The sequence below is a fragment of the Eutrigla gurnardus genome, assembly GCF_963514095.1.
Source record: "Eutrigla gurnardus genome assembly, chromosome: 3".
NCBI classification, from domain to species: Eukaryota; Metazoa; Chordata; class Actinopteri; order Perciformes; family Triglidae; genus Eutrigla; species Eutrigla gurnardus.
In genome coordinates this window covers 25593142-25616259 of record NC_139917.1, presented here as the reverse complement: position 1 = coordinate 25616259, position 23118 = coordinate 25593142, and the positions used below count along the sequence as shown (strand labels likewise).

General features: G+C 44.9%; 2 protein-coding genes across 2 annotated transcripts in view; one reads left to right on the top strand and one right to left on the bottom strand.

Moving 5' to 3' along the window:
• hhip (hedgehog interacting protein) overlaps nt 1-2437 on the bottom strand; it is a 30832-nt gene extending 28395 nt beyond the window's left edge. Inside the window, exon 1 of the mRNA XM_084005746.1 lies at nt 2042-2437. Within this exon, the coding sequence (XP_083861872.1) occupies nt 2042-2323 (282 nt within the window). The 5' untranslated portion in view covers nt 2324-2437. The remainder of the gene's footprint in view (nt 1-2041) is intronic.
• gab1 (GRB2-associated binding protein 1) overlaps nt 1-23118 on the top strand; it is a 194961-nt gene that overhangs the window by 40630 nt on the left and 131213 nt on the right. The window lies entirely within an intron of this gene.

The window sequence follows — 23118 nt, the reverse complement described above, 5'->3', positions numbered from 1 at the left end:
AAAGGGAGCTCCGGGGCCGGCTATGTGTGGTGTGTTCCTCTCTGTCTCCGTGCCCTCAAAACCCATGCCATGCAGTGTTGTGGGCAGTCCTGCCCTCCTGCTCTAAATTGCCCATTGATTCTGTGTGCCATGGGTTGGCACAAGCTCCACGGAGAGTAGCATTTGTGTGCTCTCAGCCATGCCCTGTGTCCATATGTTGCTGGGATGGGCTCCAATGTTGCCATCATCCAAACCAGAACAAGTGGACCTTTGTTTGTTGTCTTTTTGCTGAATCTCAGCGAGTATACGTTCCTCAAAAGCAGGGAGAAAATGGCAATGAGGCTCAGCTGTTGCACTTTTGCTGAGGACACGCAGAAAAAAACGCAGGTCAAGGAACACAGATCCAACAAACGTGGAGCAACGATAGCGTGGTTACGACTTCAGATGTTTACGTTGCATTTTTACTCTATAAGTTGGCATCGCACCAGGCTGCTATGCATAGCTTCGTGTGGGAGAACAGCTGTTACTGGGTTGCTTCTTTCGAGGATAGCATCTGCATAATGGCTTTTTTTTTTGCCGATGAATGTGCCGGAACAAACATATTAATATACAATGCCACACTTTGAGAGGAGAAAAAAAAAACCACCCTCATCTTCCAATTGCAGTAAAACAGCGACGCTCTGCTAAAACCTCATATGGTGAGGGAGGCTGAGGGAGGATGAGGGGGGAGCACCGATGTAGGCAACGCTAAGCTTTAACAAAACACTTGTCCTCGGGGAATAGGTGTAAGTCGGTTGGCAGGGGGATATAGTGAAGGACACAGACCCTCTCAAAGGCATTAACACTTGGACAGGGCCGATGACTGGAGGGGGGAGAATGATGTTCTCCAGCTTCTCCCATTAGTGAAACCAACAAACACAATGGTGTGGTTGTTATTCTTTTGCCATAATCAGAAAGGGCTCCGTGTGTGGGCAGTGTAGTGGGGAGGAGGAGAAGTCGAGTTCGTCCTATTCACCCCCACCCACCCCCCTCTTATTTGCATGACTTGAGCAAATTAAATGATGCAATATGGCTTTTTGTCGCAACACAAAAGTAAGATACCACCCAGCCACTGAATGATTCGAGGAGTGGTTTACATGAGAATGGGTCGGTGAGGATCCAACGGAATCCGCTACAAGTTTGGCGCACACGGTTCGTTTTTTTTTCTTTTTCTCCCCCCCAAAACGGAAACTGAGCCTTACGTTTAAAATAATTTGCTCACATGACAACTGTACCACTTACTTTATCACTTCGGTCGATGCCACAACGGTCAAGAATGTAACGTAAACGCGCGAGCGCGGTACGTTAAGTGAAACTTTTTTACGTTAATAAAAACGACTTCCTGTACGTTAACGCCGAAAACTAACACGACTAAATGGCTGTCAAGACAAGAAAACAGTTCGCTATCAGCGGTGAAAAAGTAAACGGTTGATAAAAAAAAATAAAAAAATAAAAGGTACATCCGGGCTCCTACCTTTTTTTCTGGTTACAACAGTTTAGCTAACCGGACCCCCTTTTTCTCCTGACAGTTGTAGCTGACTGTGGCGAAGACGTAAATCGATGAGCTATTGCCATGGTAACGGCGAGGCGCATTGGACTAGCTGAATTAACCCGGTAAACGAAACGCATCTTCGAAACCTGGACATTCATTTTGATTTCAGACCAAGTGAGCAAAAAAAAACAACAAAAAACAAACGAACAAATAAAAAAGAAAAGTTGCTACGATACGATGTGATAAGGATATAGCAATATAACATATAATGCTATATGTTAAGTTACAGGGCAAAGGTGTAGTAAGGTCACCTGATATTGTAGTAAGCTACCACACACACACACAAACACGACTTTTCCATCGGGACAGCTTAGCCCAGGGCAATTTCCCCCCCGAAATTCAGTCGGCAACGAGAGCCGGAATGACAATACACCGGGGCTGTAAATGCGTCTCCCGAGGCGTCCATACAGTAAACCCCCCCAGTCCCTTAATTTGACGGAAATGCAGCGGGGAGGACGGACATTAACCTACCCTGGCATCCCTGCGGTGCAGGATCTGATAGGCGGCTCTCCTGGTGGGACAGCAGGACACGCGGGGATACAACCTGTGGCAAACTTCTCCGCTGCTGCTGCTGCTGCTGCTGCCGTCAAGTAGCACTTTTCGCTCCCTTTTCTTCAGCCGCTTGGGCAAGCTTCCGTCGTAACATCTTCTCCTCCTGGGGCTAATCTCTCCCCTCTCGCCGAATTTTGCGTCTCCACATTCCCACACGCTGACCGCGATGGCCAGGACGAGCACAAATTGCAAATGCTTCATAGTTTTTTCAAAAAAGCATAAGATTAAACGAAACAAAAAAGAAAAAAAAAAAAGAAGAAAAAAGAAATACAAAAAAAACACCCCACCAGATCTGCCCCCTTTTCCAAAAAGAGTGGGATTAACCTGCAATGTTGCCTTTATATATATTTATTTATGCATGTAGTTATTATTGTATTCATGTATTTATTTTAGCTCGAATCAGCAAGCCAATTACTACCAGAAAATTACAAATATGCTTTTTCTCTCTCTCAGAACAGGTGTTCTAAAATTGGCTCACTGCTATGAAGAAGGGTGTTTAAAAATAAATTATTGCTTCTGTTAAGCCTATATATAGTACAACTCAGAAATAAAAAAAAAACATGTAAAATAAAAGCCAAACAATAACACAATTTATCCTGATGAACACAAAAAAAAAGTCCAAACCCTCCCAAAAATAAACACCGTGAGCTGCAGAAGACGTTCCTTTTAGATGTAATTCCTTTTACGCGCAGCGGCTTGTGCATGCACGAGGTAAAAAAAAAACATAAGACATAAAAGTTGTCTCTCACTAAAGTCCTCAGACCGCTCACATGTTTTCCCGTGCTCTTTCCTCCTTCTTTTTAACCAGCGCGCGAGAAGAGGAGCGAGCGCGATGACGTATGACTTCGCGGGTGCGCGCATGTGGCCACAGTCGCGTCCACGTCGGAGGTAAACAGTCACCTGGTAGGAGCAGCGGACGGAGCGTGTTAGGCGGTGGGAGACGCGAGAAAAAGTAAAGACAGTTATTACTGGTGTCTGCTGCTGCCTTACGTGTGTGATGTGAAATATAATATACAAAATATAACGACTTATTTTTAGTAATTGTTAAACCTAATCGTTCTGTTCACTAATGAAACAGCAGGCTAATAACCTCCAGAATTCTCTTCCCAATCCATAGATTTACATTATTCCTATAATATTTTATGTACGTTTACTTACGTAAGAAAGCTGGACTTTTACCTTTAATGGAGTATTTTTTTACATTGTAATGTTACTTTTACAGGAATCTGAATGCATGATCTTCCACTGCTATCCATATGTTGGAGTTACTTCGTGGCCATGTGCCAAGTCTTTAAAATATTTGAAAAATGAGCCATATGTTCCTTTTTTTTTTGGTTCTCAAATAACTGAGCTTATGAGAGAGGCATGGAGATTTTCTGCAGGGCAATGACATGATCAGAACCGAGTATATTATGTTGCATCACAAACTGTGTCATGGTTGTTTGGCTGTGTTTCTAAATATGGTCTAAATCGTTTATTTTGGTAGCCGCAGAATGAGGAATCACACAAGTGAGGCAGTGGAAAATTGGCTACAAAGTGAATCAATCGGTATGACCTGATGCGCAGCGATTTGTAGCACGGTTGCACATTCTGTAAGGCAACTTAATTCGGCTCCTGATTACGCCGAAACCAAATGTGGGACAAGTCCTCGTTCATTCCACTTCAGAAAAGTCGCACGATAGCGATCCAAAAGGGAATGTCCAACCATGGCAATTACAGGAGAAACAACAGCCCCCCTCCTTTTTTTTGGGGATACACAGAGAATCTGAAATCAGTTACATTAGCGGCACCTGTTCTTACTTGGGGGTCTCCGGCACTCACCAGAGCCCCAGCTCAGCTTATCTACAGGAATCTGGAGCGGGAGGAATCCAGGAGGGGTTGGTTTGATTGTGGGCAATTATGGAAATGACTGTGAGTGCTATGAAGCCGTAGCAGACCCTGCCAGATCTGACCCCCCACCCTCTACATTCTTTACGTTACCCAACTGGAGACATTTCAGGACCAAGTATAGCCAAAGTGCTTCTGCAGTATTGTGGAGGTAAAGGAGGGAAGGGACGAGAGCATGTGCAGAGAATAAATGTGCCACCAACACCTCTGACACACGAGCTCCAAGCGGAGAAACAGAATATAACGGCACCGTCCAACAGGGTGAAAACATGTGGGATGCAGCTGTGGAGCGGAGAATAGTACATCTGCTGGGAGAGATAGACCATTAGAGAGAATCACAGTTCAGCAGACTATAGGTCTTTAGGCACACACACACACACACACACATGCATACACCAGAAGAAACAAACAAACAGCCTTATAACATGTCTTCTCTTGCAATACGTGCTCTCCACATTAATCAAAACAAATTGAGTTTTATTGCATTTGTTGCATCACATTTTACGCGCGGGGATGAATCGTAAAGCTCCACTTTGCTTTAATTTGCCTGCAAACTCAGCATTGATACAATAAAAGTATTAACAAGATAAAAACCAGGATACCACCTGCTTTGTCATTTTTATTTCTGCAGGGTCAGTGGGGGAATTTTTCATGCACTCAGAGAGGATATCCCAGAGGAAGATGGTTAGGTTAGCGTGTGACCACATAAGGATCAACAACATGAGTCTGGTGCTCTGCAAGCTCTCATTGCCGCCTCCGCTGTTTCCCAGACCGAGGAGATGTTTGGAGGTTTACTCTGCCTATTCTGTTTCTGCATTGTTTGCTTCATAACTCAGTGGCGTAATCACGAGCATACACAACAGGAACGATGCCAGAGCATGCTGTATTTGTGCTTTTTTTTTTTTTTTTTCTTCTTCAATTTTTCCATTCCAAGAAGGCGGAACCACTACCTCACACTTCACAGTTCATCAGTCCACTTAAAGTTGTCTCTGAATGCTGTTAGAGGGTGCCAACACTTAGCTGTGGGTCCATGAGCATTCATCTATGTAGCTGCGAGAAAATAACTATTTTTTTTACCATTATTTGACTCAGTTCATAGTCTATGAACAAGAACAGATAGTCTTTTCCACATAGCTGTAAAAAAAAATCAATTTTAAAGTTATGTTTTCAAATGAATCTGAAATTCAACCATTTGTTGTCAAACGATAGCTTTTTAGGTTATGGATGCCGATGCTGGTTTGTCTGTCTTGATCTACCAGTTTGGTCCAGACTGAAATATCTCATAAATACATGGCTTATCATGAAATTATAATATAAATTCATACTCTTGAGTGAAATGCCTCAACACTACTGGATGGAGGGTACCATGTTCATACACCCCTCTGAATTAGCATGCTCCTTGCCCCTAGCTAAACATCATACCTGCTCAATAAAGTGTGTTAGTCCTGTTATTGTGAGAGTGTTAGCTGATGTTAGCATTTAGCTTAAAGCTTGCTGTGCCAAATGCTGCCTTTACAGAGCCTCGAAGGCTGCAGACTCTTGCTTGAGTGTGATACTGTCAACCTTTGTAAACTTGCATGTAAGCATCACAAATATTGTGTCATCTGAAAGTGGTACCGGGCAGATGTGACTGTATCCCCTCTGCCATACATCAGGCAACACACAATGCATACAGCAGACACGCAATGTAGCGTCGCAGGGCTTTCTCGCCAATGACATGAAATCATTCAATTCGGCCCAACAGCCGTTCAACCATGTGTGCGTGTTTCTCTCGTGGCTTCCATTCCTCACCTTGCAGCACACAGCAGCATTGTGTTATTCTCACACCTTCTTTAATGGCCCAGCTTTGGCAATCGCAAGCCCTCAGGCATACAGAACTCGGAAAGTGTTCACAATGTCATTAATAGTCCTGACAACAGCTTAATGAGCCTCGGCCATCTGTTTATGAAAGCTTCAGGGAAAAGGGAGAGAGAAACAAGAAAATCAGATCCAGTAGCGATTTCCAGCTGTGTGAGCGTGCCTGATTTCCACTTGAACATTTCTAAACACACGAGGACATTTTAAGTGTAGTGACTTATGCAGCATCATCCAGAGTGAGTCAGTGACGGAGCCCGGGCTGTCTGCCCGGCATCAACAGCCTCTAAATCACTGGCTTCAACCATCGGACCACACTACCTCGCCTTTAGCTTCCTCGCCCCTCCTTCCTCTGTACCACCCTGGAGTGTCCTTAGGCCTTGTTTGGCTAGAGTATACACATGGCATGAGTAACTGAAGCCACCCAGAGCTTCCTGGCGCGGTGGCACGAGACACATACCGGGTTGCACAAGTCCAGAAGACATAGTGTCCCGTCACTGTTTACCCAATACGCGGTGCCTGACGCGTACAAATACACGCAAACACAATGACATCGTTCCAGGCAGACAGAGTACAGCAGCGCTGGCTATAGAAGGATGCCGTTCCAGATGTGTAGCCACTCTTTAGACCCAAACTCAGGGAGCTTAGAAGTGGTAATTTCACCTCTCAATGGTCTCAAATCTCTCACTTTAATCACGTCTTTCCTGATCTTGAAGCACAAGGGGAGAAAAAAAGAACTGAAGTGACCATAGCTTGGTCCTGTCAGTGCTAATTGCCTCTGTAGCCCGCTTTGAACGGGACTATTTTCATTTCCTCCCTTCTTTCAGTTTCTTTGGTCCTCTCTGAACCCTATAATAGAGAGGAGCACAATCCCCCAAAGGCAAGGAAGAGGTTAATGTGCGGATTGATGACTTTTTTTTTTTTTGTGGCCACTTGTTTGTAAATGTTTCCATCAGGGGGTTAAAAGATACCAAAGCACCGTACATATGTGTGCAAGTCGCAGATTCATTACAGTCTAGAATCACTGAGCTGCAAATGAATTTTGGTGGGACGGGGGCGGGCGGGCGACTGGTGGTAAGCGTAGACTGGTGTGGGCAGCAATGATGGTGGTCCCTGACTGTCAATGCTCTCTCTCCCTTCACTCCCTCATTCCCAGTACCCCGCCGTCCTCAGCCCATCTGTTCCTGCTTGGCCTCTCAGGCTCTCCATCAGGTAGGCCTGAGCTACGGAGCGCTCCTCTCATCTCTCATGGCATCCAAATAAGTCAGGCATGTGTGTGTGTGTGTGTGTGTGTGTGTGTGTGTGTGTGTGTGTGTGTGTGTGTGTGTGTTTGCACCTGCAAGACTGTGGTTTTTTTTAACGTTCTGTCTAAAACGTTTGATAAATGAGGGCCCACCAAAGTCATTAGCTGGCTATCAACTTGCTTTTGGGAAGCTCGGCTCAAGGGAAAACATTTAGCGTAAAGAAATGCACATGCTCGTCTGTTAATCTTTTAAATACAGACAGGAAGTATAGGAGATCTCCAACGGCATTCTCATTCTAATTCTTTCTCTTGTCGAAAGATTATTTTGACACAAATCCAAGCAGCGTCACTCCCTTTTCTAAGCAATTTTCTGCCTTTATTAAGAACCGCGCCGGTTAAGTTTATGCCCCAAATTCTTGCTTGCTCGGTGGATATGGAAGGCGTCAATTCTCACTCTAAACTTGAACATCTCATCAGAGGAGTCTCGCTCACAACGTTACCGTCACGTTCTGTATATTGAACTTTTATCATTCAAACAAAAAAGGCTACAGACACACCGGCCAGATTAATCAATTCCAGCCTTATTTAGACTGAGCAAATGGAAAGTATTTTACTTCCATTATTTGGGGAAACTAGCGCTCAAGGTGGTCCTCCGCTTGAGTTTGGAGGGATGATTGGTGTGATAGTGCAGTGCTGCACAAAAGTTCTCTCAAAAGTGGACATTATATGGTTTTCCCAGGGCTTGTGGTCAATTTTGAAATCCCGGTTTACACAGCCTCCTCGCGTTGGGATCGTTTTACAACGGGAGGAAAAGAGGCGAGTTGAACAGGCAGTTAGGTGTGGTGTGGAATCATTTTTGAGATTTTTCTTTTCCCTCCTTTCATCCCACCATACAAAGGTCATTGTTTGGGAACCCAATGTGTATTATTGTCCCAGGGAATTGTTTTGAGGTCTCATTTCAGAGTAATATTTCCTCGTCTGGCCGTCGTTGTTTCATATCAAAAAAGCCAAAGTGAAAACTTCCCCTCCGTCTGGGATCTGGTTACCAAACATGAGTCATTTTTATAACGTGCCAGCCTCTCCTGTCAGGATGTTTTTGTTCTAATCCCTTTCAGTTAGTCCAAGGTACGTCCGCGAGCAAACACTGCCCAGTTATTACAGTATACATTTTCATATTGCCTCCCTAAATGTAATTCAAACTGTGGTCTCCTTTGTGTTTTCGGGTTCATGCTAGCCATGGATGGTATTTAGTGGTAACTTTGATTCAACGGCTCGAAAAATTGTGCCGGATTATGCTACCGCTTTTGTTAGCCTCACTTGCTCTAAACTCAGTGTGACATCGATATGTTCCATTATTTATGTCCAGGTGCATTTCCACCTTGCCCCTGCCATTACTCTTTATGCATCACCCAACCCTTTAATAGCTACTAAGACTCTGTATCAGTCATGCACAACAGTGTGTGAGTCAGATGTGTTTTACCTCCTCACGGCCTTAAGGTTCTCATTAGCAGAAGAGTGAGCGTTGTGGAGGAAGGTGGTCTCCATGTTGGCTCCAGTCAGTCAGTACGTTTTTTTCATGCACCAAACAACAAAACAGGTTAAATTAAAGTTCAAATAGGAAATCACAGAAAGGGTGTTATGCACTGCAGTAACCTAGTTAATGTAAAATGATGTGTTTGCTACATGCATCAGGTTTCTATTGTATAATAATATCATATATACCATATATCGTATGAATCTGCAGCTGAACAGGGTTTTTTTCTCATCTGTTTTAGTGTCGCTATCACTTTTAGTTGAACTTTTGTTTGAAATATTTTGAAAACGAGGATGCACAGCTTCCAGTAACTATCTCGCTTTTCTTCGCTGCATTGAAATCGTTGTCATGCAACATGGAAACAAGACATACGTGTATACATGGCCAAGAAAGGTTCTCATTTGACACACCGTGTGCACGTAAACGCGCTGTGTGTGATTGAGCAGTTGCGTTCCCGGCCTCAGACCCCTCTCAGCAGGGTTCATCTCAGACGGATGGGGTCGCTGCCCTGTCTGCCACTGTATGTCCCCCTCTCATCCCTCAAACCCTCCATCATCCTGACACTTGGACGGACAAGCTGTCTCTCACATGGTCCGAAACCTGCAGATGTCCTCCATCCATGTTCGTAACCCCCCCGTCTGCACAAGAGCGCCAGGCAAACAGCAACCCTAACCCTATTACCACCAAACCCTCCAAAAACATAAACACAGCGTGATTATCTTCATACTCCCGTCATAGGCATTTAAAGCAGACAACAAATTAGCCAAAGTCAGTGACCATAAACACAGGGCTACATGTTTACTTTCTTGTGGGAAAGATCATTTTGTAAATAATTTAAGAAACAAAGGATAAATCAGGACAAAAACACCAAGTTTATCTTCGGCTAATTGCAAAGATACAGAAGAGAACTTTTTTTGGGTGCCGTCCCTACTGTGCTGCATTCCACATGCTGATAGTGATATTGGACCACCAAGGACTTTAAGTATACTTACATGACTTAAGATGTACAAAGACCCTGATAAAATGTTTCCCTCTGCTGCTTATCCATCCTCTCCCTGTCAGAAGAGGCCGTGTTTTGTCAGTGAGACGGCGTCATTTATTCAACAAGTCCATAAGCAAGTTTGAATTCTCGGCAAGGCCCCGAAACCGTAGACGGATTTCGAAAAAACAAGACTCTCTGCCACGCACACACTGTCAACATTTTTCAGTTTCAGTAGGGAGTCGTTCCAATGAAAACGTGCTCCTGGTTTCTGTTTTATTCCTGTTTTTTTTTTTTAAATATATGTATTTTTCAGCCGTGCTTGCTCTAAGGATGGCAGTATTGCTAGTCCAGACTAAACTATTACATGAATTGCTCTTAGATTTGCTTTAAAACCACACATGATGTCATATTGAGGTGGTGTTGCCAAATCGTAGACTCTAATGTGTCAAAACCTGGACAAAAATTCAAAAATCTGATTAGCTGCAACAAGGGCTGAGAACTACGTTTGCTCGTACTTTTGGTGAACCGACCCTTTTAATTTAGGGGTCTGTTTTGAAATCCATCTGGTATCGAGTGGTGGTCTGCGCGAGCAGGTGTTCGACGTCCATTCTCTTAGATGTTCAGTTTGTGCTAATTTGCTGTAAAATACGGACTTTTTTTATTTAGCCTTTGGCAGGGGGATATGAGGAAGGATATGGGGTGTCTTACCACAACTGGAATCAGTATTCCTTTGACACAATGTCTTTGATTAGTAAGGCCGTTATGATTTTACAGGCCAAGACATGTGGCATGTTTTTTATTAAGACGCTAAATGAACTGAGCCTTTAAGTTCTTGCGGTGCACTCCGGCCCACCAGAAGAGATCTGCGAGCTCTGGTATCCAAGGGAGACTTGACCAAACTCGACAACGCTGGTGAGACAAACCAGCAGGAAAATCAGAGGATGGATTTATTATAAATCGTGCTCTGCCGTGCAACATTTCAGATGCATTCCAACACTTGTCCTTCCTTGGGAAAGTGGATTTCTTTTTCTTCCGCCTTCCAAAGCTTTCACAACCTGCGGCTTGCATGCTGTTTCGAGGGGGAAGGAGGCTGCCAACTATCGCTACGCACTCCAAATATTTGTGTGGTCAACTGGACAGCGCTGTTGCGGTTGGATCCCATCAGTGATGTTCAAACACACTTGAACTTGCTTCATGTTTTACACCGGCCTATTCAAGTGTAGATGCTGATGTGGAGAATGAATTCTACCACTCAAACTGATTTCAGTCAGAGCAGTCCGTGTAATGTGGGAGTTCACTTTATCAGATAACCCATGTAAGCACATGTACTAAACAACATTTTCCTTTCTTTTGACCAGATGTTCATTTTGAGTTTTTGCAGGTGATGCCCAATGAAATGCCCATTTGCTACAAAAACAAAAACAGTCGTGCATTCCTGTAGTGCATTTTTAAAATTTGCATCAGGAGGAATGTAAACAGCAGCAACGATTCAGCAGATAGCACGTCTAGCATCGTGAAATTACGACTTTGACATCATGGAAACATTATGCAACCAATCTGACTATGTTTGAACACCAAGCGTCAGTGATGTAAACACCACCTCCTCTTGTGCAGCTTGAACCGAGACGGAGCTTGCTGTCTGTAAAGACGCTGCTGGGTTAGCCTGTATGACTTATTTTCTTCAACCAGACGTCAGACAGCCAGGAGCAGACGGGGAGTAGCGGAGCAGCCTCAGGTTGCTCCATTCCTGGGGGGGGTCGACTTCGCGTTCGGTGCTGTTTGGTCCAGCAGGTCTGGCTGGGTGGTCGGCCATGGGTGGTGATTGTCTCAAGGTCCACTGCACTTAATCTAACCCCCACACTTCCTTTTTCAATGTTGATGAGTGTATACTGTCATATACCCCCCAACAAAACAACACAAAAAGGTCACGTCCGCATGTCCGTCTAACTAACTTAGGATAGTCTATCGTGTTGATTCGTCACTGCTGAAACTTGTGGCACAAACTCGAAACTGACATCACATTTATACCTTAAGTCTCTGTCCCTGCAGCCTCATTAGCAAGCAGCGGGGGAGAGGAAGCCATATTTCAGCAAATGTTTGCATACCCAAAGTGTGACAACTTCACCAGTGGCCAAACACGGAGGTGTCATGTGTTTGTACCTGTCTTTGTCGAATGCTTAGCAACCAGCGACACGGTCATTAATGACTCTTGTAGATCCATATTTCCATCATAACATAAGGAACCCAACCTTTCACACTGTGAATATCCATTGGCTTGTTTTTTTTTATTGTGATTTAGACCGTTTCTCGTGCTGCAGCTGTGTAAAATTATACAAAGGACAATCTGGGTTGTGAAGCGTCTCAGCTGACATCTCGCCCAATAAAGCTGCTGAACTGGTCATTTGAGATTTTGGATTTACTGCGTTTGCAGTTGCCTTCTCATCGTTTCTAGCCTCGTCGAGACTGACCGGTTTGTGTGTCTTGTTTTTTATGCAAAATTGTAGAGTTTGAAGTTCAGCGTTGCTTAGCGAGAGCAGAAACATGTAAACCCAGTCTCCGGTCATTATTTATAACATTGACTTCACAGCTCACAAATGTATATTTTTTTTCTCTGTGGTGTCAGAATGATAGTCGGTACAAAGTCGGTGCAATTTGACGTTTCAAGTCAACAAAATATCACATAACGTTTAAAAGCCAAATACTATATTGACACATGGATACATAAAGGAGGCAGTGCAGTATACAGATTATGCCAATGATAATTGTTTAGCAGGTTGTTTGGACTGGCTGTGTGTCACAGTGTGGAGTCCTGGCTAAATATTTACCGGGTGCTTGGGGGTGGGAGGGTTGGAAGGCATGCTTGGCCCAAGGTTGTGTTCGGGAGCACGGAGACGGAGCGGAGCGTAGGATGGTGAAGTCATCGCCACCGGCCGATGTCGTTAGCGAGCCAGTGACGTCCGCCGCTGACCCTTTTACCATTTAGGGGGCCCTGGACTGATATGAGTGTTATTGACCCTGAGGCCATGCGTGGCATGTTTGGGGTCTGCGGAATATATCCCAAGCTTTAACCTATACAACAGAGCCAATTATAGCTGCGAAAGGCCAAACAATACAATCCATCAGTCAGGTTTCTTGAGTAAACAGGAATGGGCGGCCCATGTCAGGGTGTAAACTCCAAATCCCTAAGAAACTAAGGGTCAGTGGAGCTGTTTGATTGTCTAATTGGGGGGTTTGACTCTGTGTGTGTGTGTGTGTGTGTGTGTGTGTGTGTGTGTGTGTGTGTGTGTGTGTGTGTGTGTGTGTGTGTGTGTGTGTGTGTGTGTGTCTGAGAAAAAGACAGATAAAAAAAGAGAGTTAGAGCAACTGTGCATGTGTTTGTGTGTACTCGTAGTGTGCATCACTGCCCAAACACTGCGAGTCTGGAGGCACCGGGACACCTAATGAATGTGTGTTTGTCCTTCAGACCCCACACACCTCTGTTTATTTGAACATGGGATAGTGTTCCTGAGCTGTTTTATCCTCCCTGTGTTTGCCACTTAACACGTGCACCGCAGGGCTGGCCCGAGCAGCAGCACGCCCCGGGTTTCTTCTCCTTTTTTTAAAGAGGAAAATATCAGTCAGGTCCCCCCCCCCGACAATAATGATAGACAAACAAACTTTATCTTGTAGTTTGTGGACACAATGTTCCTCTTCATTATTGTTCGGTCTTCATTATGGAGCAGGGGTGATAATCCAAACAGCCCCCGGCGCAGACAGCGCCAAAGGCAACAAGCCAACGGAAGATTGGCGGTCGGTTTAGTGTCAATGATGTGGTGATGTGGGTCAGGGATAGCAGCAGCAGCGATCATTGCACAGTGGCTAAGAGCCCAGTCAGACCACCGGGGAGGAGAGGCCTTCACCTCTCTCCTCAGCCATCAATCACTCACATGCATATAAGCAAAGATAGATACAAGCAAACACGACCAGGCGCTCATCCTTACACCTTGCCATTACGTATAATTTACACTTACTTTTACACTATGCTGTATATTGTTCATGTCGGATCTTCGGGGTCCCGAGCGCTGATTGATGCTGCATGTGTTTTTGGGTAAGTAACTGATGGGTAATTCTTGTTTTAATGTTCACTTTATTTTTGTTAAACTGCATGCCATCTTTTTGCTCAGTCACAGAATTACAGACTTTTTCATTAACGAGGTTCAAATCCTGCCTTACTTTATTAATTTAACATACCTGCCACATGTGATGATTGGGCCTACTGTAGCCAGAATGACAATTTTGGAAAATACAAAAAAAATCCCGTCAATTTTGATGTTGGAAAGATGTAGGAGGAGGGTCAGTTGAAGCCTAACTCATTCCCAGGGTCAAACAACTCTTAAATAAACACTGACCTCCAGCTTTATGGTCACAGATAAGGAGGTTTATGTCTCTTATATTAAGCCAGACCCTCTTAAATGTCCATTGTCATATCTAGCCTACTTAGGAAAGGGCACTCAGGGGTCTGTGGATGTAAAATGTCCCCCGATACAGAAAAAAATGCATGTTTAGTTTGAAACCAAAATGATAATTACAAAATGAATTATCGTAAAATGTTTCTTGTCTTGCTGATGTTTAATATCACGAGAAGCGAGACATTTTATCAGAATAAAAAATCATCCCAGCAGTTTCATTTTACCGTATTCCCTCAGCACCAAACCTGCTCAGCATTATGTCAGCGATGGTGAAGTGTGTCTTTGACCTTTGAGATCTGAGTGTGTCTTCTGTGGAGGCCTGCTACTCATCTGGTGTTAGCCGTTTCATGCCGGGATCATAACTGACAGTTATTTATGTGTATGGTTATCTGCATGAAATTCACCCTGAAAGTGGCGATGCGAGGGATGAAAGGAGTGTCTGGAGGCCTCGGAGAGTTTGTGAAAGTTTGATGTTTATGGCAGCGATGGGCGTAGTGATTTCTGATTATACTTTTAATTCAATGGAGAATCTTATAATTCCTATAGTCTTCCATTTTGTATCTACTACTACTACTGCTACACACACACACACAGCCTGTAGCACCTCTTTAATTCACACCAGCACTTGCCATTCTTCGCTCGTGGTGTGATAGTATTCGCTGAGAGTCATTCCTCCTGAGTCTTTCACTTGTCTCAAACACTCTACTTCAGCGCGAGGCCTTATTGCCCACCCAACGAGGTTATAGGGATCCTCGACTGCCCTCTCTCTCTCTCTCTCCCTAAGTGGGTGGTCCTCTGGGGTATGGCTGAGGCACAGGTGGAGCATTGTAGGGGTGCTCACAAAAATACCCCCCCCCTCGCTCCTCACCAACAACCCCTCTCCCCACCCGGTTTTGCCACGCCTGCTTTACGGAAAGGTGGACTAAATTTTGCAGAACCCTCCATTAGACCATTAAGGCACTAAACACTGAAGACACACACACACACACACACACACACACACACACTAACCTGTGTTGGCCATTCTTGGAAAAGCTGAACAAATTAAACACTTTATACACAATACATGATTTTCTAGCCCTTTATAGCCAATTGGAGCTTTGATTTGAAACTGAAGGTGTCATAACAAGGTGTTTTGTAAAATATAAATCTTCGTTTTTATCACAAGGGCCGTGGGCAACAACAAAAACAACCCAAAAAAAAGGAAAGAAAGAGCCCCCCCCCCCCCCACCCCTTCCCCTACTAAAAATATTCCCATGCTCTGGTTTTGTAAATAATTATAGTTCAGCTGAATGTGTTTTATAAAGTTTACATGGCAGGTTCAGTGCACCCTATCTGTTGTTTGGAACCCTGCAAACCACCAGCAAGATGTTGACATATGGCAGCTCTGGTGTAGTGCACAAGGCATGGATTACTTGGGACCATAATAAACAGCAGCATAAAGAGGGATCTGTGCACAAGGGGTGCCCTGAAGGGGGTGACTCTCCCCGGACCCCCTTGTCTTCATATCACTGTGTCCGTCTCTACCTTTCTGCAACTCTCTGGGTAGATTGGGATGCTGGGACGTCCACGCTCTCCCTCTCTCTTTCTCATCCCACACAATTTGGACTGTGTGACTTGGTCTGCAAAAGGCTGCCAGCCACCTGCTCGTGTGTGTTAACAGAGTGATTTATTGTTAAAGCGCGATGGAGACGGACAAAGAACATGTGTCTCGATAACCTTGCAAATGACAGGAAATCAGGTGAAATATAAAGATAAAATAATGGGGGGAAAAAACGACGTCATGTTGACACATAAACTCATAATAGAGACGTATTTGTGTGGGAACACAGCAGGTGCTCCCCCATAGTGTAATTGCAATGCTAGTTTGCACAAAGACTTGGCTGTGTGCTTCATCCACCTGCACGTTGGTAAAGAGACGCCAGAATTTCTGATTCAATGAACCATTTATACTAGGTCAAGTAACATGGTGTTCTGCATGCTTTCCACCTGTACGCCAATGCAAGATGCATTGTGTTCAAAAAACAAAAAAACATGAAAAGAGTTAACGTCCTTTTGAGCATCTTTAAAGCAGAAAGAAAGGTACGACGGGGTTGCCGGAGCATCAGCTGACTTTATGTGCCGCTCAACGTCCATTATCAGAGTTCCTATCCTCTTACGTCTCACATAACTTCCTGCTCAGATCTTTGCGAGGACCAGATGGTTACATTGGCCACTGGGGATTGCAAGAAGCCCAGAAAGACAGTTTTACAATGTGCAATTACGGGACAGATAAACTAAACGCTCAACAAAGCAAGGCATTCCCAGATCCCCTTGGCTTCCAGACTTTGATAAGGAACAAGCTGCATTCTTTGGGCAATTTACGGTCTCCGAAATTGAAATACCACCGCTAATGAAAACTCCTACTGTGGCTTGAATGGGAGATTTTTGTCTCTGGTCTAATGAAGGTAGTGCACTGAAAGATATACTGTAAAGCATGCCTAAGTGATCCGCCTGTGGCACCATCAACGTGTGCTCAGAAAAGCTCTGCAAAGCACTCAAAGCTGTCCCATTTGTTTTGGGTTTGGTCGCATGCCAATTGATGCTAAAGAGGATAGAGTTTCTTAACCAATGAGCGGGGCTCCACACATTGCTACACTCAAGAGTTCAGCCTGTTTTGTTCCACATTAACATTTCACAGAGAGATCAGGCGCCTGCCCTCTGTGCTTTACCCCAGGGAGCAAGAATCCCCCCACAAACTGACACTGATACAATCTCCAGGTAATGGCTGCCTGCCTACGAGCCAGAGGGTGTCTGAGGATATACTATGTGTGTGTGTGTGTGTGTGTGTGTGTGTGTGTGTGTGTGCGTGTATGTATGACTCGAGGAGGCACCCAGCACCACTGGTGTGGTCACAGGGCCAAAGTTCACTCAGAAATGTGTGGCCCGGGGTCGAGAGGTGCTATGGCCTCCGTTAACGGTACGGGTAGAGTTTCAACCTCCACCCTCGCCCTCTCCTCTTTCTCCAGGCTGCTCTGCCACTTACATTTCTCACCGTGACACGCGTGACGACCCCCACCTTTTAGTCAGGTGACAGGGGTTTGATGGAGGTGAAGAAAGAGAGGACAACAGAGCGGGAGGGAAGGGCGTTAAAAAACAGAATTCGACGGCGGTTTAGATTTGTCGATGTGTTGAATTTCCAGTTGGAGAAAGTCGGTATAAAACACCAAAAAAGGATTGGTGAATGACTTTCATGTTGATGGTTTGGTCACATTTGGAGCAAAGCAGGAATGGAATCGATGTAAAATGACTCAAATAGTACATAGGTTCAAATTTGAGGTACATTTTACTCTTTTATTTCAATTTTATGATTTACTTTGCAGAATTGGACCTGACATACACAACCTATAATAAAAATGTAATTTTTAAGGTGATGGTTTCATGGCCAATGCAATAAATCTACTCCTATTAGCGCAATTATCATCTTACAAATTTGTTATAACTACCGTTGTTCACAGACAGTCTATTTACACACAAAATGTGGAGTTAGGTTTTGATCTCCACCAAATCCCACATGAAATATCTGGCACTTTAGCTGCTATATGCTACCAGTTTGTTCACCAATAGTTGCTACCTTTGCTTCTCTGCTGTTTGGTGCTTGGAAGGTAGCAAACGTTGGGTTCATGCAAGACTTTTGCCAGCAAACAAGTGGTGATCTGATGACAAATATTACGAGTAACTAAGATATTCTCACTGATGGACTTGTTTGCAGTCATATAGAGGAATCTGCATTAAATTGAGACTGTTTCACAACCCGATAAAAGTCCCTTGTTGCAGCTTTTAATGTTGAAATATTGAATTGTGCAACTTTAAAATGAAAGGAATCTGAATACCGCCAGAGAAGCTAAAGACATCCAGCGCTGTATTTCTGGTCCAAATTAACATGGAAATGTGACTCTGAAGAGTCCACAAACCACAGAAGCTTTCCTCTAACGTTCTAGTGGTGATCTGTTCCAGTCATTTATGGTATTAATTGGTGCAACTTGCAAATAACAGACACACACCCACACACCCACACACAGACACACACACACACACACACACACACACACACACACACAGACATTCTCAGCCGGCCCTGTTTAAGTGTTCTCCAGACAGTATGTGATCCTCAGACAGGACAGTGCTTCCTCCTCTAGTAGTCAGGTCTTGTCTGAAGGATCAGTCTGGCGAGGTCATCCAGACGGAGACAGAGAGGAAGAGAGGATCTCTCTCCTTTATGATGCTCCTGAGCCCGGCCAGAAATGTGTGTTTTTTCAGCTCCGTCTGAACTGATGTTAGTAGCAAATGTTGTTGACATCTTTTTCAGATACTGTGTGTGTGTTTTTTTTTTTTGTGCAATAGCTTCGGTTTCCTCCCTAACTGTACTTTCAACCTTTCCCTTCCCATCTGTTTCTTTACACCTTTCTTTTCTGTTTCAGAGAACGCAGACCTGTTAACATTACACATGTCATCATCTCTTTGACGTTATTTCATAAGCAATCTTCTCTCTCTTGTTGGGTTTTTCTTTTTTTTTCGTGCCTTTGCAATTTTTTTGCCTCCTCGAGCCTCTCTGTCTCGCTTCCCCTGTCTCTGTCTCGCTGCTGGTGTTTTTCTGAAAAATAACAAGGTCTGGGGCTGTGCGTGTGCATGTGTTTTGCGCTGGCTGCACAGACTAGATGGGCTGGCTGCACTGTGCTGGCTTCTTGTGTGGTCCCCCGGCAAACTTTATGATTTATTCAGCTAAAGGCAGAGGAGCACGACCCCCAGTGACCACAGAGAGAGAGCTGCACGTGGGTTTAATGATTTCACCACAAAAATGTCTGCTATGGCTGGGTCTGCATGGAGCTCATGGAGCTCAGAGCCCCCCCACTGGCTGAATGGTGTGGAGGGGAGGAGGCGGCGGAGGGGGTGGGTTTTGAAAAGAGAGCTCGGCTGACCGGCCTGAGTCAATACAAACGCTTACCACTACATATCTACTTGGAGGGATTAGGAGTGAAGAAGAGGACAGAGAGCTGCATCCGCCCGGCGTGTTGCAAACGTTTTAAACTCCCGGCGTTCTGCGAGTGCTCTGTGATTCCTGTTGTTCTTCTCTAACACGCATTCTGCTATTTGTCTTTCTCCATCCCAGCCCCCTGAGTCTTGTAGCCAGTGGGAGATTTCAGAGGCATTATTGAAATGTGGACACTGAGGATGATGTAACCAAGCCTTGAAGAAGAGAGGGGTGGAAAATAATAGAGGGGGGGGGGGGGGGGGGCTATTTGGCATATTTCTCTTTGCTGGTGTCCAGGTCTGCTGGCTCAAGTGAGTGACTGCTGAGGGTTTTGGATCTGGATGCTACGCTTGGTACTCTCTCTCTCTCTCTCTCTCTCTCTCTCTCTCTCTCTGGCTGCAACTCCCCAGAACACGATGATGTCATCCACAGGGATTCATGTACATTCTTGATAAAGAGACAAAATCACAGGGGTGAGCCTAATTATGCAGCCCGAGTGTGAACAGGTCAGAGAGCTCTATACCACTCCCCGGTTCATCCGGTATATATATTTTTTTATGAATATGTTCTTGCATAAATATACGTCTAAGGATGAGTCTGTGAACTGTATTTTATGCAAGCTGACGTGGAATTTGTGAATGATTGCTGATTGGCCTTTTCTTTTTTTCACATAATGGAAAAGCACGGGTGGAATGATGACTGCGTTGAGGTCAGCATCCAGGTATTATGCATGCCTGCTCTCTTAAAACACATTTGTCATTTGATCCATCGTTGCATTCAGTCCATCGACTCCTTGTTTTCCTTATTGTGACAGAACGGGGTTAAATAAAAGTGGATGATGACACGCGGCGATGAAGCTACGACAGCGTTCTTCTCTCCGTTCCCTCCCTGTGGAAAAAGATTAATCAGCTTTGTCCCTACATGCAAATCCACTGATCACTCCGTTCCATTGGAATGAATTGATTTCCCTGCTAACATGTCCACTTCCAAACGCCCCTACAGCCATGTTTGTGCACGTAAACCTTCCGCTATAAGCGCTCCCTGCCACGGACAGAAGCTCTCACGGGGGAAGGATCGCTTACATGGCAGCGGGGTCCTGCGTTTGCATGGATGCCTCCCGAGCGTCTCTGCGTGTGTGTCAGAGGGTGAAGCCGTATCAAACCAAGTCATCATTACGAGCTCATTCCACAACCCCAGGAGGGATTACACAACGGTCAGTGCGTGGTGGGTGTGACACAGGCTTCTCGGGCTCACTGTGAGTAATGAGTCCACCCAGCAGAACCTCAGCACACGCCCGGGGCCCGAGGAAATGTATGTGCTCACCATGTCTGGTATGACAACCCCCCTCCTCGACCAGCCGGGAACAGAAAACTCATATCTGCTGCTCCGTCTTTGATCCCACTGCAATCCATCCCACAAAAAAAAACACATTATGCGTTGTTGTTTTTTTATACGGTGGGCTATGTACGGTTTCATCGCTTATTTCCAGTCGCATCTTCACAGGTCTGCAGTAAAAAAAAGTCTGTCTGCCTGTCTCTCTCTCTCCCCCTTCTGTTACAGTATCTCTCTATTTTTCTATCACATAACACACTCACGCTACCCAGGTCTAGACATAAATCAATATGACTCAAAATGCAAAGAAAACATTGACCCAAAACATTCGGAGATGATGAAGGCATTTATTTGCTCAGCGGGGTCTGTGATGATATGTGAATGGACCATTATGTTTGCGGAGAAAGCGGAGCTGAATTAATTGATGTGCGGGCAGTGTAATTAAATGACCGTGGGCCTGTTGAGCCCATTATAGCCGACTGGGGATTTCTCCTGGTATAGCTCCTGGATAAGCTGCTGAGCAGACCTCCGTCGTGCCATCGGGAGAAAACGCAGCAAAGGTTTGGGAGTTCCACTTTTCAACTCTCTTCAGTTATAAGTGGAAAATTCAGGGGGGAAATGTGGAAGGCATGATAATCCTCGCTATGAGACAGCTCTTGTCCGTCTCCGCCTTACCTCTTGTCGTGCTGGTTCCCACCCCCATTCCTTCTAGCTTCCTCTGGTCCTTGGAAGGACTTTGTAATACCAACGGGTTCCAAGTGTGACATATCCTCTCCAGCTCTCCCCTCCTTAACCCCCCTCCTGCCATCCTGTCCCTCTTTAAGGTTTGTTTTGGGCCTTGTCACCACCGTGCACCGTGTGGTTCCAGCCACGATGGTGGCGAACCGTCTCTGGCTAATTACTGCACTCCAGATGAGTCACGGGTGGGAGAGGGACCCAGAGAGAGAGAGAGGCGTTCTCCCGCTATTTTTGGCCCCCTGACATCGGCCCATAGGAGACTTTCCCCTCCGCGCCTACCCCTCTCCGTTCTTCTGATCTCCAGACCTCCTCAACAGATGAAACGAGCACTTTGAGGAGGTCCTCAGTCACTGGATCTGCTCCTTTCTCTCCGCTGGCCTGGTGTGAACAGCTGCCTGTTTTGGTTTGTGTCATGCAGACAAACATTCGTACGCACGGTGTTTGGGTTTGAAGGCCTCTCTCGGCAGGTCCTCGGCGTCCTATGAGTTATGACAAACGTTATTATGCTCCCTTTTCGCATTACTTTAGCACATGCTGCCAGAGTAGATTGCCGTGTTTTCCTAGAGCGCAGGTCATTTGGACGCCATCCAGTGTTTGAACAGCTGTAATGAGCGCTCAACATTAATAACTCCACCATGGAGAAACAGAGATCGGCTGTAGATGGAGTCTTTATTAACGAAGTCAGGATTTCTTTTTTTTTTGCGATTATTCTTTCTTTCCGTAGCACGCTTCTTCACGGAGGACATGGGGAAAAGTGTCCGTTAAGCTTTTGTCCACAGAATTCACTTGTTATACTTGTTGTCCACCAGGAGTGACCCCGACTAGAAACTCCGTTTCTTCATGTTTATTGGTCAGAGAATCCTTAGAAAGAGAGCGCTCGCCATTACACATTTCCATTCATCACTGATGGAAATGAGCACATTTGTTTCATTTTCACAAAGACACATAGAGAGCAGTAAAAACCGTACTCATACTAAATTTAGGCCACCACAGCCTGACCCAAATTAGACTTTATGTGCCACTTTGTAATGACTAGCTACGGCCCCAATTTTACCCTTGACAAGATTTAAATAAGGAGCCATTTGCTCTGGCATCAGCGGTGTAGGTAGCAACAGCAGCAGGGCCGGCTGGCCGGACATGTGCTCTCAGCCAGAGCAATCTATCATTACCAGTGTAATAAGGGGAACAGACTTTTTTCTGTCTCACAATTGAGAGCAAAATGAATGCTTCCACACAACGTGATAATCACGAGGGCTTGCCAGAGAAGAGGTTGCCAGAAATCCACTACTGCTTCGTTTTTTGTGTGTGTGTGTGTTGCTCTTTCTCTTTTTTAGCCCACCGGGTGAGGAGGGCTCATCGTTGGCTGATTGCTGTCAAAATTCAGCTCTCCCGAGGTCACATAGCTGCTAATATATTTCTAGATTTGAACGAGCGTGTCAGGATGCAGTATGCTTGTAGCGTTTGTTAATGGCTCCATTTATTTGTGCAGCTAAAATCATGTCAAAAGGAAATGAGGTTTAGCCGTGTGAGCGGCGTGGCTCCGGGGAAGTCAACGTCAGTCAGCCTGTCATTCACCGACTTACCAGAAGAAGACATTTCTTCTTAAGAACACTTTTAAAGAAAAAAATGTAGGAAGATATTGGTGAATGACAGCCAAAGTTCTGAATGCCCAAATGATGCATCACTTTGATGATCCTTAAGGTTGATTTTCAGATGGATTTCCATGAAATTTGGTTTAGACATTTTATGTTGCCACAGGATAAATTATATCAACTTCTCACCCTTATCATCATGTGTATTTAATAATTGAATCGACAAATACAAAAGTACCATGCAATCCCTCTGAGACCTGACTCGACCTCTCCTCTCTCTCACCTAAAACACCAGGTTCTGCCATCCAAGAGAAAGAAAGACATTACACTGCAGGGCATTGAATATTGTTCTTTTCAGGAGTCTTATTCCAGTAG